General features: G+C 49.1%; 1 protein-coding gene across 1 annotated transcript; it reads left to right on the forward strand.

Moving 5' to 3' along the window:
• The first annotated feature begins 1,029 nt into the window (after window positions 1-1,029).
• Window positions 1,030-20,330, forward strand: crb2a (crumbs cell polarity complex component 2a). The gene is made up of 13 exons (XM_061263767.1): window positions 1,030-1,115; window positions 8,275-8,967; window positions 10,670-10,865; window positions 11,608-11,747; window positions 12,268-12,447; window positions 12,952-13,065; window positions 13,274-14,242; window positions 14,979-15,571; window positions 16,613-16,778; window positions 17,353-18,211; window positions 18,470-18,586; window positions 19,095-19,221; window positions 19,838-20,330. Exons 1-13 carry the CDS (start codon window positions 1,046-1,048, stop codon window positions 20,057-20,059), a joined length of 4,446 nt encoding a protein of 1,481 aa, XP_061119751.1. The 5' UTR covers window positions 1,030-1,045; the 3' UTR covers window positions 20,060-20,330.
• The last annotated feature ends 413 nt before the right edge of the window (window positions 20,331-20,743 follow it).

Here is a 20,743-nt window from a genome sequence, read left to right on the forward strand (position 1 = left end):
GAAAAGCAAAGACACGGCTGCCCTATTGCCCCTAGCTAAAATATCACCGATAAATGGCTGCCCAATTGCCCATTTAGAGTAAAACCATGATATGGTTTCCCTGCCCCTTTTACAAATAAAGAAAATGAAACCACAACATTTAAAGTAATATATCTGGAACATGTATATCTTATTTATCTTTGCTCCGGGTGAACGTCAGTCTGCAGGGTGTCCTTGTCACTGTGCTGAATCCATCAGTTTAAAGCAGTTGATTACACAGCTACTTCACCTGGTTAATTGGATCTAAACTGGAATATAGTTTTTCAGTGAGTGTAAAACTATATTCTATATAAAACTATAAGGTATTAATTGAATAGAGTGGGACGAGTAATCCAGCACATCCTTGGACTCGCAACCAGGGCCATGGTCCTCTGGTCTATAATCACTTGTAATAAATGTTCTATATCAGAAAATACTTAGTGACCACTTTCAGTTTGTTTATTAGTGCGAAACCTGTTATTTCCACATTTCACGTGTAGGGCATTGTGTCAGTATATTTGCCATGAAATGTATTCTAAAACATACAGTACATGACTGCAGAGCTTGTCGTTTTCTCTTGACAGCTGTAAAACAGCCCTGCTGTTCTCTTATGCAACACCTAAAACAGGGCAGCGTGAAAACATGAGTCCTCTCGGCTGTATCATGCAGCATCTTACCCAGAGGGGACGGTCTTTAGTCTGCTGCGGCCGGTGTTTAAGACTCTCTGGCCCCCTCTGTGGGGGAATCCATGTCAGGCTCCGGTCCAGGTTTTCCACGTGTCTCTCCGGGTGATTACAGCGCTTTGACTGGGCCAGGCTCGCTCTGTCCAGAGAGGCTAATATTGCTCACACTGGTGACAAAGGCTGGAGTGCCCAGAGCACGGCCGCAGCCAGACGCCGTAGGGAAGGGGAAGTGCAACCCAGGATGTAACGGGGAAACTTTGGACGGGACAGTAACTATTTTATGCCTGTTTTTGTTTTGTTTTTTTGTTGTTGCATGTGATAAGCGACTGGCTCACTTGTCAGCCATGGAGTTTTGGAGAGTCCATTCAAAGTTCCACAAAACCCTGCTCATCACCATGATGATGTTCAAATGGGGTGAGGCTATTTACTTTTCTCTTACTGTCTTATCTTTTTTTATATCTAATGGATTCATCATTTCATGCATATATCTTTCCATCTTATGTGGAAAAGCCGTGTCCTGTGCCATGTTTGTGTATTCAGTAGTGCGGTTACGAGTGATGATTGATTGGAGAGGTGAGGTTGTCTGGAGGAGTTGTATAGTCGAGTGATAATTCCTGCAGTCTGCAGAACTCGCTGTGGGTAACTGAGAATAAGCCAATTGGGGAGGACAAGTGGTGCGGGTCTGGCAGCTGTTTGCAGTCGAGCGCTAATCCTGCCTTAGCCGCGGGAAGCAACAGGTTGCACAGGCAGCCTCGCAGAGCTGCTCACGGGCATGCTGTTCGGTCCCTTCACTGCAGCCCTGAGCACTGCACATGGTAAACAAGGAGGGCCAACTAGCTTTTCTCAGCACTGACAAAGCGGGTCTGGAGGGAGTACCAAGAAGGATAAACTATAACACGCAGAAAACAAACATGGTGATTCTGAACTTATTTGAAAATGTAATACCATTTTTGGCAGCTTGAACATTTTGCAGATTCTCTAGATATTGGTCTGCTTAATGAGATAATTTTTGTTTGCGCATAACTATGTTCCAAATATGTGTCCGTGAATGCATCAGCATATTCAATTTAAATGCAGGCAATTATTTTCTTTAGTTTAATTTCACTTGTCATCGTGATTAACATTTAATGGTTTAAAAAAACATAGCTTTTTTTTTAACCAGATTTAGTTAAGGTTAATTTTTAATCTGCAGTTCTAAACACAGTTTAGTTATTCAAATCAACACTAGACGGTTTTTTCCAGCTTTTTTCCACAGACAGTGGAAATGTTTCTAATTCCAGCCCTCCACTCTCCTGCTCTATTCAGTTCCTCTGCTCTATTCAGCCTGTCCGACTGTATTGTGCTGGTTGGCTTGGCTGAGCAGTTGTTTACTGATTGTTTTATACGCAAAGCACCATGGTCCTTCTCTGAATGTGAGGTGCTGCACTCTGGCTGTGCCACTGTCTCCTCCAATCACCTCCTCTCTCCTCTCATGGCTGGAGCGAGAGCCTTCTGGCTGGGTTGACTGGTACTTTACTTTTTTTTAAGGGGTTGGGGTTGTGAGGGGGGATTTTCTGCTCTGACCTAATTTTCACTCAGCCCCCCCATGTGGGATCTCTCACACAGGATGACAGGCTGGATGGGTGGGGGGTGGGGCAGATTGCATTGTTCCTCATTACCAGGATCAAAATATGGACTTCTGTTCCGGAGACTGGCTTCATGTTGTGTAGCTTAAGAGGACGTAAACATGATAGATTGTAGGGATTCCTCTTGCCTGTTTTTGAAAGGAGAGAGAGAAAAAAAAATCAATAACAATGTTAATATTCAAATTGTATGTCAGTGGAATTCTATTTAATTAGCACTATTATTTTCTGAGAAGGCAAACCATGCAGTGACAAGGACACAAATACATGTTCCTCCCTGGACATTTATAGACATTTGAGGATATACACTCAGACACTTCCCCTTAATTCCATCTAGGGTCAGGTGCCATCTGGGGAGAAGAGTTGCGAGATGTAATTGTGTATGAGCTGACTCTGATTTTTGAGGAGAGAGTGTAAAAAAATGTTGCTGGGCAGACATCCCAGCCACATTTCTGTGAAGGAATTAAGTTACCACTTGTAAAGATGTTTGCTATCATGGGTTCCGGCGACTCCACGTGCGCTCAAGTATTTTTTTAATCTGTAGTATCTCTTCGTATCTTTGGATGTTGCTAGTTAGCCGCGATTCGTCCGTTAACGTTGCTCAATTTGTTGCCATTTGAATTTATGAACAGACCCGCATTTACAGCATCCAGTGCCGTCACTAATAAGGACGTCACTAAGAACGTTAAGAAACATCCATGAGATAAATACGACCTCTCAAACAAACGCAATTCACAGTCTTCCCGAAACTTGGAGCTTTTCGCTCTAAACAATGGCAATTAACGATGTTGCTTAACATCGCAGTTTTAAGAGATTTCATTTAATAAACTCGGCTCTCCATTAGTAAAAGCCGATTGGACCCGTCAGATGGTGCCTTGAGCTGACAGTTTAGGTGGCAGGATTTAAGGATGGACTTGGCATCCCAAGCCAAGCCTTCAGTGCAGAAAAAAAAAACATTCTTCAAACACCAGAATGGTGTTTGTCTTTTGCCGGACAGCTGCGTGCGGAGAGGGATTTGGAACTATCTTCAGTTCTACCCACAGATAACCGTGTGTACACCACAAAATATTTATTCGTCTTCTACACACGCACAGTGTTATCTGGGACAATAATCCATAGATGTCAGTATGTGAAAAATGACAAAAAAGTAACATATTACTGTAACCAATTGACTACTTTTTACTTAAAAACTTGATCAAGGCTGTCTGAGATCAGAAGCAAGGAGCCAACCAAAATCTGCAGAAACCTGTGGCAAGTTCTCCAACATGCTTGAAACAATCTCCCTGCTGATTGTCTTACAGAACTGCAGGACAGCGTTGGCTATCTCAGAGAAGTGGTGCAGCTTTAACGCCAAAGGGTGGTCACAAAAAAATATTGATTTGATTCAGTTTTTAACCTTTCTGCCAAATTACCAAAATGTAATTTCAAATGTATAGTACATTTATTGAGGACTTTCCATTGAATTATTTTTGAAAGAATCTTATCTGTACAGAATGTTATACAGGTGCCACAGTACTGTATGTTTGTGCACACTGTGTATGTGAAACTTACATGCTCCATGAAATAAGGGAGTGATGACATCACCGGAGAAGAATGCACCCTGAGGTTCTGTGTTCCGTCCCCCTGGTCTGTCCTGCCTGACAGAGGGCAGGCCCCGTAGAGCTGATAGCACAGGTGGGACTGAGGCCTGTTTCACACCGACCTTAAACCTCACATCTGCACGTGGTACGAACCCGTGCTGGGTTAGGGGAAATTGAGGAGGGCAATGATTATTTCTGGCAATGCATATCTCCCTTTCCTTCTGGTTTGGGAGCATTTTGTACTGTGCAACAGACTGCTTTCACCAAGTCTCTCCGCTAATTATCTTCTCTTTCTCTTTTTCTTGCTTTCTTTTCCTTTTTTCTGTCCTTTCACTCTCTTTCTCTTTAACTCTATCCCTCTCTCACTCTCCCTCACTCGTTGTCCGACGCCGTTCGTAACGTTGAAGTCCAGCGTTTAGCGGTACGCCCTTCCCTCGCCCCTGTAGCGTGGTGTAGAGTGCTCTCCGCATGGCGCTTTAATGGGTCGGGGCCTCGGGGTCCCGATGGCGTGCAGACGGACCCTGCTTCCAGCAGGAGCGCTGGAGGTGACGCAGGTTTTACTGTGTGCGAGGCCAGCAGGCCTGCTGCGTGTAATCCGCAGGTATCAGGGGCTTAGCAGGGCAGCAGAACCCTGCCCCTGCTGCAGATTAACACGGGGGGAAAGCTCTGCCAGCCCAGGGGTCCCGTGCAGCGAGTCACCGTGGCAACATTAGGTGGGAAGGTGGGGGGGGGCAGGGGTGGATGGCTGTATGGCAGGGTGGAGGAGACACTTGGCAGGGAGCACTTGGCAGGGATAATGGTTTGTCATTATCTTTGTGTTCTGGATGACTATGCCTCAACACCCCAAAAAAGGATCACAGCAGTTAAAAGAAGTGAATCCAAAGTGATTGCTGTAACCTTTATCCGCACAGTGATGGGCAGCTGGCTGAGCCAATCGGAGTGGGAGCCCCCAGGACAGTTGTCTGCCGTTTACTCTCGATGACATCACACCTTCTCTTGGCTGCACATCGACAGTGCTACTTTTTTGTTTGAGGGCGGTCCATGGGTGTTTGCTTAGAGGGACATAATTGCTTGTCAGACACAGAGCTTCAATCTATACATTTCAGTTTCTTAAGTACTACTGCAATAAGGAATGTGCAAAACTCATAAAGAGCCAACCTTGATCCTTCATGAGGTACTTTCCTTCTGACAGATGTCCTGTGATTCTGATATATCTTAGCTTCTACTCTCCTGGAATGACATTTTAGCTGGAGGGAAACGGCATGTTGCCTGAATCTCAAATATCATGCGTGGCCCTTCGTGCTAGTGGGTGCCATTAATGGGGTCATACTGTACCCTTGAGAGGGTGGTGTTTAACCTCGACTGCTTGGTTAAAGCCCGGCAGTATCAGGGTTTTGGGAGGTGCACAATTGTAAGTTGTGAGATAAGCTATCCGGCCATCTGGTCACCGGATGAATACAACTAACTCTACTGCTACTGTGCTGCTGGCTGATTTGAGCACCCTTGCTTCGACCTCCCCCTCTCATAATAGTCTACCTCCCCTTATCACTGCCCAAGGATCGCAAACCCTGACCAGGAGAGGTCAGAGGTCGGGCATCAGAAAGGAGGGAGGAGGGAAGTTGCCATGGTTACGGGATTAGGAGTCGGGTCGAATCTTTCACCACCCCCACCACCCCCCCCGCCAACCCCAGTCAGGGGCTGTTTTTACACAGCCTTGTTGTCTGCTGTGTGTGTGTGGAAGTGGAGTGTGCGGTTTGGGGTGTTCTGGGGGGGTTGAGAGGGGGTACAGTGGACAGTAACATATTCGATAGGGGTTGGGGGAAGTGTGCGGTGGGATTTCCGCGATGCACTAAATGGGAAACCGCTGAAAGCAAAAGCTGAGCCGTAGTCACGGTTACGGCCCGAATACCCGCTCTTACTGCCTCCCTGTCTCAGCCCTGCCCACGGCCCCCACTGCTATGCCCCCCCCCCCCACCCCATTTCAACAAGGTTACAAAAGGAATGTGCCTTCTCATGCTGCTCAGACCGTCAAATAATTACCGTTATTACTGCCATTTCATTTCATTCCCCCACTCATTTCTAGTGTCTCTTTGCTGATGTGGTCTACTACTACTGACCTCTCGATAACTTCCTGTTTTTTTTTGTGTTTTTTGTTTCTTCGGTCAAAACATGATATTTCATGACACTGCTGCACAACAAATAAAATGATTTTTCTGTGACTTGAGACCCGTTTTCACGGTCTGTTCAGCTGGCAGCCCTAGCGCCAAATGTGGCAGACATACTCCAGGGCCTTTGATCATCAAGGAAGTAATATATTATCCAGACTCATCTGTGCAGGTCTGCCTCTGTTCAGTGTCATCATACCTACATTGCTTCTTGAGTTGGAAATATTTAGCCCAGTTTTTAAAGAGAATCTGCTCTTGCAGTACAGTATCGTCTTCCATATCAGTGATAGATTAATTGTATAGTTTTCTTTTTGTGACTAAAATGTCCATGATTCTCCTTTTTAGCTCTCACTGCTTTATGAAGCCCTCTTTGGGCATTATTTTGTCGAGAGCAATTTGTTAAATGACATTTGATGTGGCACATGCACTTGTTTCTCTGGCTATTTTGTTATCCTGTCAGACACTATTGCTCATATGAATCACGTGAATTTATTGTAAATCGCTCTCGATAAGGGTATCTGCTAAATGACTGGTTTAATGTAGCTGGTTTATGTTCACACTGCCAGTCAATGATGAGTTGTGGGTATTCCTGGAATTTTGTTCTTCCGACTAGTGGTGCAGTTGATGGGGTTCTGGCATTTGCTGTAGGTGTTGCGCATTTAGGTGGCCACACGCGGTTTTGCGATCCACAGTGCACAAAGTGTACTCGAAGCCTGTTTGTCGAAGACACTTTACGGTCATCGATGGTTTTAACACCTGTGGTCAGGTGGCGGTCTCAGGTCAGACGTGTTAAGTGCTTTACAGCCCACAGCCATCTGTTGGTGGGAGCTCCGGAGAGGGGGAATGGAGGAGTTAACTGGCCGGGATCGGTGGGCTCTCTCTCTCGCGCGCTCTCTCTCTCTGTCGGGGCACCGAGCGCTCAACTCGCCGATGGCCCCAGGCATTCTTACTTGTCTTCATTAATATCTTCTGCCTGAGTGAGAGATGTAGAGCGGAGCAGTGATCAAAGTGTGAGTGGACGGGGGGGAGAGAGGGGGAGAGGGGGAGCTGAGGAATGTGGAATGATTCCACACCAAGTCACACGATCGGTTGATTCAGCGAGGCAAAAGTTTAAAAAGAAAAAAAAAGACTTGAAATTGTTCAGCCATGTCCCAAGGACTTCCCTGGGTGGCATATGGTCCCCGTGGTATTAGCGGTCATACTCGACCCGGTCACTGTAGCCTCCTTTCTGTTGCTATGGAAACATAAACAATTAGGACTGGCACTTCTGTTTCTCAATTAAATTTTTTTTTTTACTTTGGTCATTTTCATTCGTTGCATATTTTTGTTGACTAGATCGTTTGTTATATTTGTCCCTTGTTTTCTTTCATTACATTATTGTTCATGCTAATCTATACTTCATTTGTTTTTTTAGTTCATTTTGGGTAATTTTGTGAAAAATCAAACAAAGGTGTGGGTGTTATTATTATTATTTATAAAAAATATATTATGATGATGATTATTGTTATCATTATCATTATCATTATTATTATTCCTACACACTGAAATGTAGTGGTATTGGAAGTGTAAATTAAAGTGCAGCCATCTTTGGGTTGCTTGCTGCCGGCCTGTTGGAAGGTGGCACTTGGCTCTTGATCCCTGGGACTAACCTCTCGTTCATGAGCGGTAACCTTCGCAGTTTAAAAAGCAGATGGACACCGCTCAGTTTCTGAGAGGCTTTCAGTGTGAGATCCCAGCACTGAGCTCAGTGATTTAACTCAAAGGCTCACCAGGACTCCCCCTCCAGATCTGCTAGGCTGAAATCAAAAGTGACATTTGGCCAGAGGAGCTGTGTTCCTGAAGTCTGGGGAATTTTGGGTCTTTGTAGATGAAATATGTGAAACGTGTGGTCATATTATTCAGCTTTCTCCTACAAGCTGTGACCTCATCAAATTCCTATAACTTTAAAATCCTGCTTGTTAACTTTACACACCTCTGTATGATGACATCATGATGGTCTCATCCCGGTTTGATTATCCTTAAGGTGTTCTTGCTGACTCATGCTCTGTGTTCACATCTGTGTTTACTAAAATATATATGTTTATTTCTTTCTCTGCTGTAAATAACTACGTAGAGGGCAGTATAGGTGCATTGTAGCTTTCAGGATAAGAAAGGATAAGGGTTTTTAGATAAGTTAAATAAAGTGTTATATTCCCCCCTGCTGCAGGGATATTCTGCTCCGGGTCGTCGGATCGATGCCTGTCGGAGCCCTGCCAGAACGGCGCCACCTGTGTGGACACAGTGGACGACTACGCGTGCGTCTGCCCGCGGGAGGCCGTGGCGTACATGGGCAAGGACTGCGAGCAGCTGTACGACGGCTGCCTGTTCGCTCGCTGCCCCGACTGCACCAGCGTGCCCGGCACCCGCCAGTACACCTGCCCCTGCCCCCGGGGCTTCACCGGGCCCAACTGCACCCTGGACATCGACGACTGCCAGAGCTCCCCCTGCGGCCCGCCCCGGGACGTGTGCGTGGACGGCGTGGACCAGCACTTCTGCGTCTGCCCCGCGGGGTTGGGGGGCGACGACTGCCAGACGGAGGCGTGGGACTGCTCCCTGGACCCCTGCCTGAACAACGGCTCGTGCGAGGCCACGCCCCGGGGCTTCCTCTGCCAGTGCCCGCCCGGGTTCCGGGGCGACCGGTGCGAGGAGGACGTGGACGAGTGCCTGTCGCACCCCTGCCGAAACGGGGCCATCTGCCTGGACGGGCCCGATCAGTACCACTGCTTCTGCGTCCCCGGCTTCCAGGGCTACAACTGCGAGATCGACATCAACGAGTGCGCCTCGCGCCCCTGCGAGAACAACGCCACCTGCGTCAACGAGAAGGACCGCTACGTCTGCGCCTGCCTGCTGGGATACACCGGTGAGGGGTTATGGGTAGGGCTGTGTGTGTGGGGTGTGGTAGGGGTGTGTGTGTGTGTGTGTGTGTGTGTGTGTGTGTGTGTGTGTGTGTGTGTGTGTGTGGGGTGTGGTAGGGGGGTCGTGACTGGGCATGGCACAGGTGTGTGTGTGTGTGTGGGGTGTGGTGGGGGGGGCGGTGTGTGTGTGTGTGTGTGTGAGTGTGTGTGTGTGTGTGTGTGTGTGAGAGAGTGTGTGGACCAGAGCAGGTACCAGTTTGGGTGTGGGAAAACATCCATGGTATTTTGAGTGGCTTGTTGTTTGATGAAGAGGTGTTCAGTGGTGCAACAGCCACTTAAACTCAAGTGCTGAACAACACTATCAATCCCAGAGCCGGTGGGTAATGACATAGTTTCTCATTTGGGGACTCTGAAACACACAAATACACTTTATTTTATTTGGGTTTAATATCCAAAGAAGGAAATGGGTTTTATTTACATCAGCTACGCAGTACAATGGCTCATTGTCATTATCAAATTTTAGGGTACCCAGGTTTAGCGGATCCTTTGAGAGCAACCCAGTTTTTGAACAAAAAGATGAACACATTCCGTATATTTTGCACAAAGATGCACAGATCAAAACGTTGCTTTCTTGTCACGGATGTTTGGCTGTTAGACTCACAGGAACTTTTTGTCCCAATTGACACCGAGGCGGTCTTGACCTCTCTTCCTGAAGGCCTCGTTCTCACCTGAGGCTTTGTGGGGGAAAGGGCTGTGATTTACTCTGTCTGAGATGGGGGCCAGGGGTGGGGCTGGAGCGCTGGGCCTCCAGGAATGCGTTCTAAAGGGAGTGTAGCAGTAACCGCCCAGGGGCCGTCTCCATGGAAACGAGCAGAAGGGCTAAACCCGGCGTGGACGCTGCGTGCCGAAAATGTAAACAGGTAACAGTGTCCAGACGGGGGTCCTCCATCCTCCTGACAGCCGCAGAGATAAGGGAGGGTTTGCGTGTGTCAGTCTGTGCACAGCCATGCCATTCCTCTAGTGCATCCTTATAAGGTCACCAGGGGCCAAACCCTAATATCTCCTCCTGCTCGCCTCCTCTCTACTCTGGTCATGTGGCGGTGGAATGAAATCTTACTACAGTCTGGACAGCTGTGTCAATATCTTTCATCTGCACACACACCTGAAAACATATCTTTACACTACGCTGTAGCCCGATTAACCCTGGAAATGTTTACATCAAACACTACATCAGGGGTGTCAAATTCCGCAGGAGGAGGTCCGCAGTGTCTACTGGTTTTTGCTGTGTTTCAGCATTAGTGATTCATTTCAGCCATTGATTGGCTAAGCACACCTTGTTCTCCAGGCCTTAATTGGCTGCAGATTGAAAGGAAATCACAAGTAGCAGCTTGTGAAGAAGCAGTTTTTTTTTTAAAGCTCTGTGCCTCTCTGTGCAGCTCCCAGCCACAGACGGATCTGGCACAGCCAGGATGCCATGATCTGCTCAATCATCACTGTGTTCAGAGCTGCTGCACTGTCATTGTCTCTGTGAGGGACGAGAATTCGTCACTTTATCACTGAGTCAATAATGCATCCATCTTTCACCACTGATTTCTCTGTGAATGTCCATCCTTTAATCCTTTCACCTGTTTTCCTCTGCGTGAAGGGGTGAACAGTGCGTCTTTCGTGGTTCCACCGCTCCATTTCCCATCTCTTTCCCGTGTCCAGGGGTGAACTGTGAGCTGGAGATCGACGAGTGCGAGTCCGGTCCGTGTCAGAACGGGGCGACCTGTCACGACCAGGTGGGGCTGTACACCTGCGAGTGTGTCCTGGGGTTCGAAGGCCTGGACTGCGAGGTCAACATCGATGAGTGCGCGAGTGTGCCCTGCCTCAACAACGCCACCTGCAATGACCTGGTGGACCGGTAGGGAAGCACAAATCTGCCCGTCTCCATTCCGTGTATTAACTAGATTCGTGTACTAGCTGTATTTGCGGAAATACATTTTACGGCCTTTTGCCCGCTATGGGCAGTCATACTTGACATTGCAATACTTGAAAAGAGGCAATTTATTAACTGGACAAGCTGAAATATCTTTCTAAATAATAATGTATCAGCTATCAGGCTTGTAACTCAGTTAAATATACATATGCAAGTTCCACTGGACAATTGTAAATGCCCATCTCCTCATAATGTCTCCAAATATTACACAAAAAAACGGTTGAATTCGTTCAGAAAGAATGAATAACCAACAAATTGGGTTTTTTTTTCTTCATTTAAATTTGCCAAACAGCGCATTAGTCATTGTAGAAAATTAAGACAGATCCAAGCCAAGCTTATGGTATTGTACCTGCTTCACTGAACCAGCAGAGGGCCACTGAACCTAATGCTGCTCAAGGTGTGAAACTAATTTCTGAAAATGAAAAGAAGCAGGGTGTGAAAATATCATTTTTATTGCTTGTGCATTACATCATACATTAGAATGCCAGACTTTAATACATACATCTAATAATATAGTTAATAAATAATACAAAAAACACTCATACACATTCACTGTATAAATGTAATACTTAGTTGTAAAAAACTGAGAAATAGACTCTGAAAGTTTGTTGTTGTTCAGAGCCCTGCTCGTGTGGTGAAGTCATCGCTGGAGTGTGTCTTTCTGCAGGTACTGGTGTGACTGCAGTGACACAGGGTTCACGGGGCAGCACTGTGAAGAGGACATCCCCGAGTGTGCGTCTGACCCCTGCCACAACGGCGCCACCTGTGTGGAGGGGGTGAAACTGTACTCCTGCCTCTGCTGGCCAGGTAATCCCAGCAGCCCCCGCTGGTCCACTGGCCTCCGGATCCTACTCAGAGCTGGAAAATCCAGGTTCACAAAGTACAGTTTCACCCTGCTATTTTGTTCCAATTGCTGGAATGTATTAATTGGCACAATTCTTCAGCCAGGAGGTAGGACTAATTAGCGAAATGAGCTGGCTGAATGACGTAATTTTTAGAAGAAACACGTGGCAGGACTTGTTGTCCCCTGGACTCTCCACCTCTGATCCTAATTGTCTCTGTCTCTGACTACAATCTCTGTGATTTGGATGTGTGTGTGTGTGTGTGTGTGTGTGTGTGTGCGTCTCTGCAGGTTATGAAGGGGAGCACTGTTAGGTGGACATCAATGAGTGCGTGTGTGTGTGTGCGCCTCTCTGCAGGTTATGAAGGAGAGCACTGTGATTTGGGTATTGATGAGTGTGTGTGTGTGTGTGTGTGTTTCTGCAGGTTATGAAGGGGAGAACTGTGATTTGGATATTGATGAGTGTGTGTGTGTGTGTTTCTGCAGGTTATGAAGGGGAGAACTGTGAGGTGGATATTGATGAGTGTGAGGCAGAGCCTTGTGAGAATGGTGGGGAGTGCATTGAGCGCTCAGACAAGGAGCATTACGGCGAGCTGCCAGAGAGAGAATGGGAGTTCTACGCCTTTGCTGCCGGATACTTCTGCCAGTGCCAGCCTGGATACACAGGTGAGTGCTCACCTGTGCCAATGCATTTATCTGTGTTATATAGGGCCCTTGAGCAAGGCCCTTAACCCTGCATTGCTCCAGGGGAGGATTGTCTCCTGCTTAGTCTAATCAACTGTAAGTTGCTCTGGATAAGAGCGTCTGCCAAATGCCATTAATGTAATAGTGTCTGGAGTCTTTTGCAGTGGTCTTTTTTAGTAGAATCATGCCTTTATACATATACCTCAAGCTGTTATTATCACTCTTAATCTAGGCTTTTGTCAAAGCATATTTCTGTTTGTTTTGCTAAACCAAATGTACAATCTCATCAAATTATTACGTTACAATTATCATGCTCTAGTTATGTGATCTTAAGTCTTAAAATGGCTCAGTTGCATCTTCAGACACTACTGAGAACCCACCAGATAGATTGTTGTTTTTTAACCAACTTTGATTTGTTCAACCTAGCATTATAGTTTCTCATTGGTCCTCTCCCTTTGCTGACTCCTCCCCCTGCCGCCCTGACAGGTGAGAACTGCTCCCTGGACATAGATGAGTGCCAGTCCTCCCCCTGCCTGAATGGTGGAATCTGCGAGGATCACGTCAACGGGTACACCTGCACCTGTCCCCCTGGGTTCACAGGTGAGGGAGCGTCACTGACATCACTGGAGTCTCAGTTTCAACATTTAATTTGAGCTTCAGAGAGAGAGAGTGGTCTCAGCATGGGGGTAGTGGAGTCTGAGAGTCGGGGTACTAAAGTCTAGGAGTGGAGCAGTAGAGTTGGAGAGCTGTGCAGTAGAATCTGAGAGTGCAGTAGTATGGGAGTTGACCGTGGTGCTGTCTTCCACAGGTTTGGACTGTGAGGTGAACATTGACGAGTGCGGTAGCGCCCCCTGCCAGAACGGGGCGCTGTGTGAGGACGGCGTGGCGGACTACACCTGCGTGTGCCCTGAGCTGGAGGCCGAGGACGAGATCCTGCCTTGGGGGGGGCGGCACTGCGACGTGCTCCTCCTGGGCTGCGTGGCGCACGCCTGCGAGAACGGAGCCACCTGCCGGCCCTGGGTCGACTCCGCCGGTCTCCACGGCAGCACCTGCATCTGCCCGCCGGGGTTCCACGGCCAGCTCTGCGCCGTACAGACCACCTTCTCCTTCTCTGCGCCCGGGTTTGTCCTGGTGGAGGTGCCGCCGCCGGCCAATCGCAGCCGGCGGTGGGCGGAGCCGGGCCCTGGGGAGGCCGGCGTGAGCCTGCGTCTGCGGACCACCCTGCCGGACGTGGTGGTGTTCCACCGCGGCGACGCCCGCAACTTCCTGTCCCTGGAGATCGTTGGCGGGAGCCTGCGGGCCAGGGCGGAGACAGAGGGCGGGGCTCTGGAGGCGTGGCTGGAGGGCGAGGTCAGCAGCGGTGACTGGCAGGAGGTAGGCGTGGTCTTCGGGGCAGAGCTCGTTCTGGTCCTCCGGGGGGCTGGGTGTGCGGGCGAGGAGGGCTGCCGGGCCGAGGACCGGGACCCCGCCGTGACCTTCGACCCCACGGCAGATTCCATGAGTCAGGTGTATGTGGGCGGGGTCGCTGACGACTACCTGGACGCCACGACGACCAGGACAGGGTTTGTGGGATGCATGGAGGACCTGCTGGTGGATGGGCGTCCGGTCCTGCCCCAGGACCTGCCCCCCGGTCAGGCTGAGGACATGCAGCTGGGCTGCCACAAGACCGAGTGGTGCCAGCCTGACCCCTGCTCCCACCACGGCCGCTGCGTGGACCTCTGGACCCACTTCAGATGTGACTGTCACCGACCCTTCCATGGAGACAGCTGTGAAGAGGGTACAGAAAGACTCGCCACTGCCTGCTGCACACAGACTGATTGATTATTGTTCAGAAATTTAATATTAGTCCCATCCTGGGGATGCTTATTAGTTTTGGGAGAGGTTATGACTTCAGTAAACCAAAGTACGGACACAATGAGAAAGTATTTTTTCGCTCAGTATCTCATTATGACCCGAATTTTGTCTCATAACAAGGAACCTTTCTTGAGAAGCCCCCTGAGAAACCTTTCTTGTTATAATGAGAGACTTTTCTTGTTAATTTGACATTCTAACATGTCTTGTTATAACCATGAACTTGAGTATCTCTTTATAAAGAAAAACAAGTGTCCATGCAGCCTTTTGTGTCCGACAAGCTGATCAATGAGAAATAACACAACCCTCAGACTGCGGTCAGACTGATCGAGTGGCCTTTGCGTATAATTTTCAATAGGCTAAGTGTTTTGTCATTATAACAATGTAAGAAGGTATTGTAGTAATGAGATATTCTGTTCTTGTTAATATGATATCTTCTTGTTCTAATGAAATATTGAATATGAAATATTATAATGAGAAAAGTTTATTGAAATAGCAAGTTACTGCGTGGAAAACATTTTCACTGTGGCAGCAATGCACTGCTGAACCATCATGCTTTGCTAGTAAGAGTGTGATTGGGCAGTCACCCTCATATCCCGGGGTTGTTTTGTTTTGCCTGTCTTGTTTTCGTTTGTATCATCCCCTCTCTTTGTTCTCCCCAGAGTACCCGTCCTGGACGTTCAGCCACGAGGAATCGAAAAGCTACGCCGTGTTCGACATCCCCGGCGCTCACGGCTCAAACTTCAGCGTGTCCTTCTTCCTGCGCTCGCTGAAGCGGGACGGCCTGCTGTTCCAGCTCCGGCGGGAGGGGACGCCGTACCTCAGCGCGTTTCTGCGCATGGGCCGCGTCTGGGCCTCCGCCCCGGGCCACGCGCCCCCGGTCCCCGCCCCCGTGTTCGTGGCCGACGGCCAGAAGAGGCTGGTGGAGCTGGAGCTCCAGCAGGGCCTGGTGTTCTTCTGGCACGGCCCCACGCGGTACCCGCTGGGCCAGCTGCCCGGGGCGGGCGTGGAGGCGGGGGACTCGGCCTTCCTGGGGGGCCTCCCGGAGGGAGAGGATGACCAGGAGGCCTGGGGGGGGAACTTCAAGGGCTGCCTTCAAGACGTGCGTCTGGGGCGAGTGAGGCTGGACCTGGAGGCTGATACGGAGGCTGGTGGTGATGCTGGCGGTGACGCTGGCGGTGACATGGGGGAGCACTACTTACCAAGTGATGCCAAGAACCTGGAGCCCGGCTGCATCAGCGATGACACCTGTCTGGTAAGGAGCTCTGCCCAACCCCCCTCACTTTATACTGTGAGGTGGAGCCTGGCGCCGCTCTGACCAATCACAGGCAGCACACAGACCAATCAATAGTTGACTTTATCGTTTAGGTTTTTTTTTTTATTGTGTGTTTACTGGGCTTATTTTATTATTATTAATCACCAGTTTTAAGTGGAATGTTTGAATTTGCTGAAAGCCTCAAAAGACAGGGAATTAAATGTATAATAACAATTACGCTAACATCAGCCTGCTCTCCATCAAGGTGTTTCAACACAGATCTCTGATGACTGTTACAGCCATGTATTGTGTCTATTGTCTGTCAACCATGGGCAGATTGTATGAGATTCAAACCTCTCAAAGAAAAGACTGGCTGCTGCTAGCCTACTGACAGTGCGCTATGTAATGTCATATAGCTACTACCTGCCAGTGATAACGTTGCTGAACGTGATAACGGTTTCATGTTGGCCTTATTTATGTTGTCTCCCCATGTTAAGTCTATGGACATAAATTACATCATCAAAATGTTGAATTTTGAGGTCCAATTAAAATGTTATAAAATGTACAATCATGAAATTAGAAAAAGCACATATATTTCTGAATTTCCTACAGAATGAGTGGTCTTGTGTCGGGGTCCATTTAATTTAAGTTGAGTTATTTTTGCGCAAAAATGTCTTAATGTCTTATGCAAATGTTTTAGGGGTATCCATAACACAAAAATGGGGCACCATAGCAATACCAAAATCAACATTGACAAGCCCGTTGCCATTGTAGTAGACCTGCAAAACGGCATTGAGATTTGTTTTGAAACAAGTGAGATTCTGAGGTTCAAATGTAGCTATTTTCAGTGGAAGAGCCAACAGATGCAAACATATAGTGAGCACTCAATATAATGTACAAAACTGCGCTCACAAAGACAATGACTAACACATTGTGATTGTTAATGAAACAGGGCCCTGGTCAGTTGTCTTAGTGAAGGTGCAGTATGGCTATATGAATGTGATCTCATTAGCCCTGATGTGACCTCTCATTCTCCTGCAGGTGGAGCCGTGTCAGAACGGGGGCGAGTGCACAGTCACCTGGAACGACTTTGTGTGCACGTGTCCCCTGTTCTTCACGGGCAGGACGTGTGAGACGCGCGTGTGGTGTGTCAGCAGCCCCTGTGTTATGGGCACGCAGTGCGTGGACCTGCCTGATGGATATGAGTGTGAGTTCTAGGGCCCGGACCGACCCCATTACCATTACCTTCTGTACACTGAACCTGTAACATTCTGCATGCTGACCCCTTATAGTCCATGAGTCAGACCTGCAGTCTGGCCATCATCAGCATCATCATCATCATCATCATATTGTGAACACGGTTAGCCTCTGAGTCTGACCCCTTTAACATCTTCCACACAATGCCATAAATCATTACATGACATTACATGACATTAATGGCATTTGGCAGACGCTCTTATCCAGAGCGACGTACTTTTGATTAGACTAAGCGGAAGACAATCCTCCCCTGGAGCAATGCAGGGTTAAGGGCCTTGCTCAAGGGCCCAATGACTGTGCGGATCTTATTGTGGCTACACCAGGGAGCAAACCACTGACCATGCGGGTCCCAGTCATTCACCTTAACCACTACGGTACAGGCTGCCAAATCAACCCACTCACTTATTATAGCCACTGAGCCATTGAAATGTTAATCCATAACTTTAGACGCCTCACCCCACAGAAGTCTGAACATACAGTATTGTGTTGCCCTGGTGACAGTGCTGTCCCCCCTCCCCCCCCAGGTGTCACTAACGCCACGTTCTCCAGCGACGCCCTGCGCTACAGCGCCGGGGGCTCCCTGGTCGCCCCGGTGACCAGCGTCTCCCTGGAGCTGCGCACGCGCGCGTCGGACGGCGTGCTCCTGCGCGCCTCCTCCGGGGAGGAGTTCTTCAGCGTGGGGCTCCTCAACTCCTCCCTCCTGGTGCGGATCCGCCGGGCCAACAGCCTGGAGGCGCTGGCCTTCTCCAGCCGCCGGGCCGTCGCCGACGGCAACTGGCACCGCGTACGCGTGTCCATGGAGGAGCCCCAGGGGGCGTCGCGCTGGCTCATCTGGGTGGACGGCTGGACCGACGGGGGCAGCCCCGGCCCGGCGGGGAGCCTGGACTTCCTGGGCGACACGGCGGTGTGGGTGGCCGAGGACTTCAGCGGCTGCCTGGGCGCCGTCAGGGTGGGCGGGGTCTACCTGCCCTTCGTGGACGACGGGCGGCCGCCGCAGCCCGCCCGCTTCGTCCGGGACGGGGCGGGGGCCGTGCGTTTGGGCTGCGCGGGGCGGCCCGTCTGTCTCTCGCAGCCCTGCCAGAACCACGGGACCTGCCTGGACCTGTTTGACCTGCTGGCCTGCGCGTGCGCGCCGGGCTGGGAGGGCCCGGTCTGCGAGCGGGACACGGACGACTGCGCAGCCCAGCCCTGCGTGCACGGCGTCTGCGCAGACCTGCTGGCCGGCTTCCACTGCGACTGCGCGCCGGGGTACGTGGGTAGTCTGTGCCAGGAGGACGTGGACGACTGCCTGGGGCACGCCTGCCAGAACGGGGGCACCTGTGTGGACGGGGCGGACCTCTACACCTGCGTGTGCCCGCCTGACTTCACCGGACCCCTCTGCCAGTGAGTGCCTACTCCAACAGCACCACCTAGAGGCTGGGGGGGCTCAAGAATTAAGGCTCTGTATATTATAATAAGATATTAGCTACAAATTTGTACAACTACAATTAAATTACAAGTATCATAATATTATACGATAATTTACTTATTCCTGATATATAATATATTATTTTTGTACACCTATGCACTATTTACTGCCTTAAGTTGGATTTGGCACATTCTGTCAGTTGTGTGGAGTGTCATTCTCTGTCTCTCCACCAGGTGGCAGTACCCTCCCCTGCTGTGTGAGGAGGACGTGCAGTGTGCCAATGGTGGGACCTGCAGTGACCGGCCCTGGGGGGCTGACTGCAGCTGCAGTCCAGGATACACAGGGGACAGGTCAGCGCCACGGTCACACACACTGAGAGTGTGCTTACCTGCTTATATGGGGTTTCAGTTAGACCCAGCAAGTGTTATTCAAATAGGTGAAAGCCACACAGTGGCACAGTACTTGACATCAGTCCACCATTTCTACTGGAAATGTTCTCTGTATACTCTAACCAAACCATACTTCCACGTTGCTTAATTTATTTCTCACAGTCGCCAAAATGTTGCTGCTTTACCTGATTTTTCTTTCTTTGTGTAAATGCCTTTTTAAAAATTTTATAAATGTGCAATCATTTTTATAAATCAATGAAATGAGAATGCCGCAGGGCTACGGGCTACAACAAATACTGAACATTTTAAAACACGGAAGAAAGAGTCACAGGTCCGATGTTATTATTATTAAGATCTAATCACTAAAACAATGGGTATAAAACACAGACATCTTTAATATTGCCAGTTAATGGTGTGCGTGTGTGTGGGTGTGTGTGTGTGTGTGTGCTTGTCTGTCTGTCTGTCCTAGGTGTGAGTTGGAAGCTGATGAGTGTGAGTCAAACCCGTGTCTGAATGGAGGAACCTGCATGGACCACTTCAACAGGTTCCAGTGTGTGTGTGTCCCTGGCTTCATTGGCAGGCACTGCGAGAACAGCGTAAGGAGAATCACCCTCCCATTCCCTCTCTTCCTTTCTCTTTAGTCTTTCCCTCTTCCTCTCTACCACTCTTTCCTCCATTCTCATTTTCCCTCTTTTCTTCCCTCACTTCTCTCCTCTCCTCTTTTTGTGCCACTTTAAGCTATCATCCCCCCTCTCTCCAGACTCCTACTCTCATCTATTCTTGGATTTTTGTCCTCTCTCCCCCCTTTCTCTGTGCTGACTATTTTGTTCTGGTTGTGTACTGGATCTCTTACCTGTCCTGCTGATGGCAGTTTTGCACTATGTTTAAGTAATGTAGTAATATTTAGGTAATGTAGAAATGTATAAGTTATGTATAAGTAATGTAGTAATGTATGTGTAATGTAGTAATATTTCAGTAATGTAATAATGTATAGGTAATGTTTAAGTAATGTAGTAATGTATGAGTAATGTAGTAATGTATATGTAATATAGTAATGTTTAGGTAATGTAGTACCTGATTTGACAGGGTAGAATGATTTAACAGGGTAGCATGATTTGACAGGGTAGAATGACTTAACAGGGTAGCATGATTTGACGGGGAAGCCTGACCTTACGAGGCAGTGTAAAATGGCGGTTCTCTGGCCCCCTGCAGAAGCAGCAGAGGAAGGAGCGCGTTCCCTGGCTGGTGGTGGCCATCCCGCTGGGCTGCTGCTGCGTGCTGCTGGCCGTCATCGGGCTGATCGTCATGGTGATGACGGCCAGGAAGAAGCGTCAGTCGGAGGGCACATACAGCCCGAGCCAGCAGGAGGTGGCCGGGGCCCGGCTGGAGATGGACAGCATGCTGAAGGTCCCCCCTGAGGAGAGGCTGATCTGAGCCCATTAGCACCCTGTCCTGACCCTGTCCTGACCCTGTCCTGACCCCTCAGCTGTGGTCCTCACCCCCGGCCTGAATCTCTTTCATTAGTATGACTGTGCCACTCTTCAAGGAGAGATTTTTTAGAGCCTTGGGCTATAAAATGGTGTTGATGTTTTGGCCCCACCCCCAACTGATTAAGCAGGACACTCCCAGGCCTCTCAACTCAACTGTACTAGTTGGTGTAGCTAAATGAGTGAAAGCTGTGCTGACCAATGAGGTCAGGATATGCAATGACATCATACTTTCAAGGCACATGAGGTAATTCTGTCTAAAGTCATGCTACCTCCATGGTTGGGGCCACAACCCAGTGTGGGAGATGAAAGAGGAGGGGGGCAGTAGGGGGAGTAGGGACAGGGGCTGGCCTTGTTGCCTTGGAGACCTGCTGCGGACTCCTGGAGATGTGAGGAATGGTGAGGAGGGGACATGCCAGCTTTGGGGGAGAGAGAACACTCAACAGGGCACTTACCATGGCATCTCCCTGACCTGACGGAGGGCAGGGGGTGGAGCAGGTGTGGGTGCTGGCAGGGCTACCTGGTGTGGAGTTGTGCTCTTACTGACACCTGGTCTTTCCAGCACCGAGACTGAGACAGGAAGCCTCAGAAACAGGCTCTCTGACACACTCCTGAAGCTTTTATTCCTCTC

The sequence above is a fragment of the Conger conger genome, chromosome 12 (assembly GCF_963514075.1).
Source record: "Conger conger chromosome 12, fConCon1.1, whole genome shotgun sequence".
NCBI lineage: Eukaryota > Metazoa > Chordata > Actinopteri > Anguilliformes > Congridae > Conger > Conger conger.

Bases quoted from the DNA above. Each gene is read 5' to 3' on its own strand.
- crb2a (XM_061263767.1), top strand. From the start codon at position 1,046: ATGGAGTTTTGGAGAGTCCATTCAAAGTTCCACAAAACCCTGCTCATC. The intron at 14,243-14,978 runs GTACAGAAAGAC...TGTTCTCCCCAG, and splicing joins TGGAGACAGCTGTGAAGAGG to AGTACCCGTCCTGGACGTTC. The intron at 16,779-17,352 runs GTGAGTTCTAGG...CTCCCCCCCCAG, and splicing joins CCTGCCTGATGGATATGAGT to GTGTCACTAACGCCACGTTC.